At 38.2% G+C, this 8,816-nt stretch overlaps 1 protein-coding gene across 1 annotated transcript; it reads left to right on the top strand.

The window, feature by feature from the left end:
- The first annotated feature begins 232 nt into the window (after positions 1-232).
- Positions 233-7,828, top strand: LOC132170790 (kinesin-like protein KIN-7H). Its single transcript, XM_059581894.1, has 15 exons — positions 233-323; positions 939-1,097; positions 1,379-1,834; positions 2,303-2,392; positions 2,500-2,600; positions 2,700-2,813; positions 2,892-2,973; positions 3,060-3,127; positions 3,217-3,282; positions 3,414-3,538; positions 4,145-4,481; positions 5,422-5,526; positions 5,606-6,655; positions 6,782-7,101; positions 7,193-7,828. The coding sequence occupies exons 3-15, from the start codon at positions 1,624-1,626 to the stop codon at positions 7,512-7,514; spliced, it is 2,991 nt and encodes a 996-aa protein (XP_059437877.1). The 5' UTR covers positions 233-323; positions 939-1,097; positions 1,379-1,623; the 3' UTR covers positions 7,515-7,828.
- The last annotated feature ends 988 nt before the right edge of the window (positions 7,829-8,816 follow it).

Genomic DNA, 8,816 nt, shown 5'->3' with positions numbered 1-8,816 from the left:
TCCTATTTTTCAACATAAAGAGAATTGTATACACTCCGATCCAACTGGGTTTTACTTTTGATTACTTTAACAAGGCATAAAGGTGTCACGTGCTCAGCTAATTTCCGGGTGACAATTTATATCCATTCAATGCATTAAGCAATGGGCACGGTTGGTTGCCACGCAAATTACGTGGAACGTCAAGGACAAATCAGTCATTTGGGTCTCTGGTTTGTCAAGGTCTGGCTTAGCGCCTAGCGCGGTAGTTTTATTTCAAAGGCTGATAATATCCAGAGCAGCGTAGAGAAGCAACCGACGAAGAAAGTGGACGCCATAACCACCAGGTCCACCACCATTCCTCGAAGCCCTTAATTTGTGACCAAAACACTGTGATATCACAGAGAAAGAGAGAGAGTGAGAGAGTTTTGGCTTCTCAGTTCTCAATCTCTTTCGCTCTAATATATATATATATATACAAAAAATATTTTATATAATATATTTTTTTGGTTTTGAATTTGAGATTGGCATTGCATGAGGTAAGTGTCAGATTTTTTTTGAAAGTTGAAAGGGACGGCTTCTCTGTTGATTGAGACAGAGTACACCAATTCTACGGCTGTGTTTGGTTTGGCGGATAAAATATTGGATTTGGTGTTCGATTTTCTGTTTTTTATATTTGAGATTTTTACTCTTTTATACCTAGCATTGTTGGGTCAGTTTCAAAGCTTTTTTATGTGCATATAGTGCTTCCAGAGTTTGGATTTGAGTTGGTGCTCCAGCTCCAATTTTAAGGTTCATTATATATCCAACCAAACACGGCCTAGTTGGTAACCGACGAGTTCTGAGTTTGGTTTTTTGTTTCGAAAATTTGATGTTTCTTGCTCAAATCTTCTGTAATTTCATTGAAATCCATCAAAATATGGAAGATTATGGTTAATTCGTGCTGGGATTTTGTTGTACAGGGCCAAATTTCGGAAATCAAATACAATTGCATCTCAGACGGTCCATTTCAGAGCTCTCTCTGCACTGCACTGCATTGCACAGCACATGGAGCCAATGAAGAATCTTCCATAGATCGCAGACATTCCCTTAAAAATGACTGTGAAGTCTCAACCCCCAAGGTAAAGTTCTTTTCCCTGTCTTTCTCTCTCTTTGCGTGTCTTTGTTTCTTCAAAATGGGCTAACATGTGAGGAAGAGTTTGACAGTCTGTAATTGGGGACCATCTTAGAAAAACTACAAATTTCCATTAAACTACATAACCAATTATTTGTCATATTATTGGGTATGTATACATGAATTAAGAAAGACAGACAAATAATACTGGTTTAATGGTCGAGACAAAACGCTGAACAAAAAATATGGTTGAATTAGCATTGACGCATGATTAGTTTGTCGATGCAGATGATCATTGTGGCTGAAAAGTTTGCGTGGCCCTTGTGTTCTGTACAGAACAAACAAAGCTTGCTTTATTGAATGGTCAGAACCGTTATGCATTAGTTCAATAGTGAGGAAAAAGTTGTGGGGAACTGAAGATAGGAGGCAATGCTAGGTACTCTTCATTGGAATTCATTGATTTCTTGATATATGGTCTAAATTTGAGTCTTGCCTGGAGGTGGGTTTCGGAAGAAGAGAGGTAAAGGTTAGAGATGGGAGCAGCAGGTGGAGAGGAACTAATGCAAGGGCCGAGTGGACGTGAGGAGAAAATTTTTGTTTCGATTAGGCTGAGGCCATTGAATGAGAAGGAGATTGCAAGGAATGATGTGTCGGAGTGGGAATGCATCAACGACAACACTATCATATACAGGAATAACCTTTCAGTTTCTGAGCGGTCCATGTACCCAACTGCTTATACATTTGGTAAGGAAGTGATAAAATTACATTTTGGTATGACGAGATTTTCTTTGGCGAATGCGTCTTTTGGGTCTTATTTGTCTCTTTTTGTCAATTATGAGATATGTTTGATGCAATTGTTAATAGTACCCAATTTGACTAGTCTACTGGATAATGGAAGATTTTGCTGGAATTGGTTTCAAATTTTTGGAGCTTTGAATTTTTGTTTGATTCTTATTTCGTCTTTGTTTTCTTTGTGAAATTCTTTCTGCCTGTAATGATTCTGACTTTATCCCTGGTTTTCATTAAACTCGGCCACAATGATATGATAAACTTCTTTCCAGAGGTTAATTGCGTTTGTGTTGCTCTGTGGTTTTGTTCGAAAAAGCATTTTGTATGGACAATACCTGTAACGATATTTGATATGGATTTTGTTTCTCAAATTTTATATTCTTCTAATCTGTGTTGTTTTTTTTTTTGGCTTTTTGGTTCTAGACAGAGTATATAGGAGTGATTGCTCCACAAGGCTGGTATACGAAGAAGCAGCCAAGGAAGTTGCACTTGTAGTTGTCAGTGGTATAAATGGTCGGTACATTCAACTTTTTTCTTTTTCTTTGCCATCTCCCTGTTTCTTGAGATTTGCTTTAAACTCCAACAACAGCTACATTATTTTTTGGACAACCTATTTTCAGCAAGTATTTTTGCATATGGACAAACAAGCAGCGGAAAGACATATACGATGAGTGGAATTACTGAGTACGCTGTAGCAGATATATATGACTACATGGAGAAGGTAACTGAGAAACAAATATTGATTTCCCTTTCATTCAGATATGCATTTTGTTATTTTCCTCGAGTTCCATTAATTTTATGAAATAATGTGGATTTGTAGCACAATGAAAGAAACTTTCTTTTGAAGTTCTCTGCTATGGAGATTTACAATGAATCTGTCAGGGACCTCCTAAGTTCAGATAATACCCCGTTAAGACTTCTTGATGATCCAGAGGTGAATATCATTTTTGATATGCTGAAAAAGAACTGTATATGTAAGGTTCTTTGCTCTAATATTTAGCTAATTTGATAGAGAGGGACAACTGTTGAGAAACTCACAGAGGAAACTCTTAGGGACTGGAACCATTTTAAAGAACTTCTGTCTGTCTGTGAAGGTAAGGAATAAAGATGCTTCAAACTAGTCTTTCTTTGACCGAATGATGCATGATGTATACAGAAGTAATGTCCTAGCTCATTGCAGCTCAAAGACAAATTGGGGAGACATTCTTGAATGAAGCAAGCTCCAGATCTCATCAGATTCTCAGACTGGTATGAATGGTTTCCATTACAGAGTTTGAACTATTGGTCCTCCTGATAATTTTACACATTTCCTTTCACTAAATATTGTGTTCTGTCAGACAATTGAAAGTTCAGCACGTGAGTTTCTTGGCAATGACAAGTCAAGCTCCCTCACCGCTACTGTGGTATGAATCATTAACTTTTTTTTTTTCTTTTTCTTCTTTTTAGTTGAAAGACCAAAGGAAAAAAAAAAAACCCGAAGAAGACAGTGATTGTTATCAGCAACAATGACAGCCGAGTTTTTTTTTTGGTACAGAATTTTGTTGACCTTGCAGGAAGTGAGCGTGCATCTCAGTCATTAGCAGCTGGTACAAGGTTGAAAGAAGGTTGCCACATAAATCGCAGCTTGTTAACTCTGGGAACTGTTATCCGTAAGCTCAGGTTTGTATCTTAATTTTTTGCACTTTGGCTGAAGTCACCATGATTTTTTTCTGCCTGTCTTAAACTTCTTGGTTTCCTTTAATGAATGATCAGCAAAAGGAATTTATTATTGAAAAATTCAATGAGGATGCTTAAGAGTTAGTGATACATGTAAGGTGAAGGATTTAGTTATTGTGGTTCGCAGGAGTTTGTTCAAACACCTCCTCAATTTTTTTATGTAGCTTTATGATTCACTAATTTGAGTTGTCAGAGTTTTCAGCTCTCGTCTTCTGCCTTAAATTTGATCACAGTTTATCAAATTTTTTCTGCAATATATCCATGTGCCTTAGACTGCAGCCTTATAACTTCATTTAACATTTTATCAACATCGTGTGGATATTGTGCTATCAAATAGCTCACTACTTCGATATAATTATGAAGATTGACTATGCTAGCGAATGTTATGGTCCTTCCAGAAACCATTTGAATTGTTAATGCAATTGTTATTGCTTGTTTAGCCCTTTTTCTAGTTGATACTTTCTTTCAGTCATATGATTCAAGCCCTAGCACAGCATGCATAATTACTGCATCCATTACTAATATAAGCAACTTTGTGTTTGGGTGCAGCAAGGGAAGAAATGGACATGTTCCTTTTAGAGATTCGAAGCTAACCCGCATACTGCAGTCCTCTTTAGGAGGCAATGCTAGAACTGCCATCATCTGTACCATGAGCCCTGCACGAAGTCATGTTGAGCAATCAAGAAACACTCTCTTGTTTGCAAGTTGTGCTAAAGAAGTGGCAACTAATGCACAGGTCAATGTAGTCATGTCAGATAAAGCATTGGTAAAGCATTTGCAGAGAGAATTGGCTAGATTGGAAAGTGAAATGAGAAGTTCAGGACCAACTTCTGTTACATCTGACTCTGCTGCTTTGCTTAGAGAAAAGGACCTTCAGATTGAAAAGGTAATAAATAGGCTTGTAGCATCAAATTTATCTGCCTTTTAAATCCCTAGACTACCTGCAATGTCCTTAGCTTTGATGTAAAGTGGAAATGCTTACATTTAATTACAATGAAGGTATACATCAACAACCATATGTGCTGATGCAACGCTTATTATAGTTGACCATCTTTGCAAGCATCACCTGTTGTAGAAGTTTAATTCATACCCAGAACTTCTACGATTTATCCTCTCTCATCTTTTTCACATTTAGAGCTTTGAGGTCGTTGCAAAGGTACTTGAAGAAAGGTCATATCAGTCCCATCACTCGATTCTAACTTTATCTTGCTCCTGCTTCTTTTTTACAGATCCAAATTACATGAACAGTGATAACAACATATAAAGCAAGGGAAAGAGAGAAAAAGAATGTTAAATTTCCATTATCCTAAAAGTTAAACCTAATAGGAAATATGAATTTAATAATTTAATTAATGTTATAACATTCCTGGACTCGGACTCCATATCAAAAGTAAGGCCAAACAAACATATGTAGAATATAACTGAAATGAGAGCTAAATTACAAATTAGGACTCAAGCTCATGACTGCTGCTTTGGTACCATGTTAAATTATCAATTTTCTCAAAAATATAAATTAATAAGAAATGATTTAATCACTTAATTAATTTTCTAACAAGAGTGGGGTGGGAAGGGTGACTTGAAATATCAATGCTAACTGTGGAGGACCAAGGGGATGATTTACTTGTTCAGACAACATTCGACATTTTGCATTTCCTCTTAAGAGCAAATCTATCAACTTATTTATGGTTGCTTCTGTCATAAAACTTGACAGATCCTAAATTTTACTGGCACTATGCCAAGTGTGATTTATGATCAAACTATGAGTTGATGCATATGTTTAATAAAACCTTGACTTGTTCGGTTATTGTTCCTTCCCCATCGTGCAGCTGAAGAAAGAGATAAAGGACCTGACTCTGCAACTAGACCTTTCTCAATCTCAGGTTAAGGATCTCCTACGACTGGTTGATGACGATAGACCTGCAATAATACTGGTATGTCTAGTATGTGCTCAAGCATCCTTTCACCTTGGCCTACCTTCTTGATCCTCTGTTCCTCTCCCTCTTTCTCCAGGCAGATCAAGATCATCATTATCCCAAATTGCGAGTGCGAACTTCATGGGACTCTGAAAATCAAATATCTGAGACACCTGCTACCACAGATTCTCACCTTGATGTTGGTGTCAGATCTTTTGATGCATCTCAATATTCAGATGGACACAGTAGGACTAGTTCTGATGAGAACTTATTCCAACTTCCTGACTTCAACGAGAATTTTTCGCAAATCCATTCCTCTCCACGCTTGTCAGTTGCTATTCCTAATTTTCTTGGAATCGATCAATATCAAGGGGAGACTGAAGAACAGACTGATGAAAAATCGGAGGATCTTTGTAAGGAAGTTCGTTGCATAGAGATAGAAGAGCCGAGCACAAACAGATACACGCAGTCAAATATGTCAGATTCTAGCCCAGACGGATACATAAACACAAATATGTCAGATTCAAGCCCGAACAGATACTTAAACTCAAATATGTTTGATTCAAGCCTGAATAAATACGTAAACTCAAATACATCATCTCCGATAGCAAACACAGCTACCTCAGGAGTGACAGTTGTTGAGAATGGAGATAAAGCAACTCAAGAGTTGGGGTCACCACCGTTGAAGGGAGATAAAGAGTTAAGTAGCATTCTTCCAAATTTTGTTGTTCCATCCCCCGAAAAGCCTTCTCCATGGCCAATGGAAAAAGATATGGCTGCCTATAGATTCTTGAGATTAACTCGAAGTAGAAGTTGTAAAGAAAGTCTTATGACTAGTTTGTCTTCGCCTTGGTTTGAGAAGGTAGAAAAGCACGAGAGCACACCACCAGTTGGGTTTGACAAAGAATTCACTGGAAGACCTGAGGGTCTTCGGATGAAGCTTTCTGCCTTGAAGTATGATGCCATTGTTGACAGCTTATCAAGAAGTAGTTCTCAGACTTCAGCAGGGAGTGCTGTTGTTAACGAGTTTAAAGTGCAGGATGCCAAAAGTCCACTTGATGAGAACAGTACCAGCAGATGCACTTCGACTGCAGGAATAAATGAAATGGCCGATCTTCAGTGTGAGAATCAACATACTGACCATGTGGTGAGTGTTTATACAATATAAATTCACATGAACCATATCAGTATTTTCTTAATAGGAAAATCCAGGAAGATTGATTTTTTTTTGTGAATCTGGCCATTGTCATTTGTTTAATTTCATTCCTGGTAGGTACTGGAGATAGAACCAAAGCTCATAGCTTCCAAAAAGAATGTAAAAGATGTTGGCTTGGACCCTATGCAAGATGATACAGGAAGTCCTTCAGAATGGCCTTCAGAATTCAAGAGGCTCCAAAGGGAGATTATCGAACTTTGGCATGCTTGCAACATCTCATTGGTTCACAGGACCTACTTCTTCCTGCTATTCAAAGGTGATCCAGCAGATTCTATTTACATGGAAGTAGAGCTCAGGCGGCTCTCCTTCCTCAGGGACATTTTTTCTCGAGGTTCTCAAACTGTGGAAGATGGTCAAACACTGACACCCACTTCTAGGTAATGTTAATTACATACCCTGGCTTGTTAAATGTCATTTCACTTACTTTCTGCCACTAGGCAAACTTAAATATGTTTCTTTTGCAAACAGCCTGAAGGCTCTACAACGCGAGAGGCAGATGCTGAGCAAGCAAATGCAGAAGAGGTTCTCTAAACAAGATAGACATAACCTCTTCCTCAAGTGGGGTGTTGGTTTAAATGCACAGCATAGGAGGCTGCAGTTGGTGCATCGCTTGTGGACTGACACAAGAGATATGAACCACATTACTGAGAGTGCCAGCGTTGTTGCAAAGCTTGTTGGTTCTGTTGAGCCAGGGAAGGCTTTCAGGGAGATGTTTGGGCTCAACTTTACACCCCGGCGATCAAGCCATAGATCTCATCGTTGGAAACCCAAAGTGAAGTACCTCCTGTAAGCTTGTTTCTGGATTCCCTATACAGAAAATTCGTGTGGATATGTAGTGATTCCGACGGCTCCATTTCATATATTGTTGATCACGAGTTTATAACAAATCTTCACTTAGTGTTTTCTGATTCTGTTTACAGTTGATTGTAAGAAAGCTTGTAAATTTGCTCAGGCTCGAAATATGTATGACGGTAATGCCTATGCTTTCGTCGTTTCTTGTAGTCTTCTCCCATGACTAATATAAAGCTGGAAACATATGGGAGAGTGTTATATATGGTTTCTTACCTATAATATTAATTTTTATCTTAGAATTTCTTCATTTAATTTTTCTCATGTTGGTCATGCTTTACGAGAAATTTCTCCTAATTCAATCGATTAAACTAATGTGTTCAAAACGCACGCAAGGCATTTGCTCCGAAACACATTTACTCTGGGAGTAAATTAAATGGCCGATCCAATCTTCAGTGTGAGAATCCTTTCCTGTTTCCTCCTAGCTAGATGTTATAACTCTTTGCATCTTCAAAACCCCTCCCCAACATCACCCTGCCCCAAAAACACATTAGAAAAAAGCTTTATAAATTGGAGAACTTACTTTAACAATTAAGGGAGACCCTTTTCTTGCTGCTTAATTTCCAAGTGAAAAATAGACCAATAGCTCTATACCTGACATAAACAGAGCCTGATCTTTTATTTTATTTTTTTATTGTTTTAATGGCAACTCCCTCTATATATTTCATTTTATAACGTTATCTCTAAATATGATTTGAGTCTTATATATTCTAAGATAATGGCAGTCTCTTCTCTTTCACGAACAGCCATCATCTGGGCCGCTCCATCTCGAATAGTTATCTTTTTGCATTAGCCAAGATATATAGAGAGCAGCAGTTATCTAGGCCAATGGAAGTTTTCTTTATTTCTTCGAGATCGATAGAAAAACCAAGGTTTCTTCTCTTCGCAGGCCAGTGGAGCGATCGATCGAGCAATTATGTGTGTATCTGTGTCTTGGCAAGACAAAATATATGTCGTAGTTTGGGTGCTGATGGGCTTCGTATGTTTGGTAATTGGCGGTGCCTTAATCAGAGAAGCTGTAATGGAGATTATGCTTCCTGGCCACACACATCGCAACTTAGCCTACGTTTGCGTGACAATGTTGTTAGGCGTCATCATTTGCTGTATTTTTCTCATCCCTGCCATTGCAGTTTGCGTTGAGGTGTTTCTCAAGTGGTGGAAGACTGCGCCTCGGTTTCCTCTGCTCTTTGGGAAACAAAAGATCGCACCTTTACCCACTTCGACATCCTCAAACTCGACAATT

This window comes from Corylus avellana, chromosome ca2 (genome assembly GCF_901000735.1).
Source record: "Corylus avellana chromosome ca2, CavTom2PMs-1.0".
Classification (NCBI taxonomy): Eukaryota; Viridiplantae; Streptophyta; class Magnoliopsida; order Fagales; family Betulaceae; genus Corylus; species Corylus avellana.
The sequence above is the reverse complement of the archived record's forward strand: the minus strand, read 5'-3'. Positions and strand labels throughout refer to the sequence as shown.

Coding starts and splice junctions, on each gene's coding strand:
- LOC132170790 (XM_059581894.1), top strand. CDS start 1,624: ATGGGAGCAGCAGGTGGAGAGGAACTAATGCAAGGGCCGAGTGGACGT. Junction 3,128..3,216: donor CTCATCAGATTCTCAGACTG/GTATGAATGGTT, acceptor GTGTTCTGTCAG/ACAATTGAAAGTTCAGCACG. Junction 7,102..7,192: donor ACACTGACACCCACTTCTAG/GTAATGTTAATT, acceptor TTTTGCAAACAG/CCTGAAGGCTCTACAACGCG.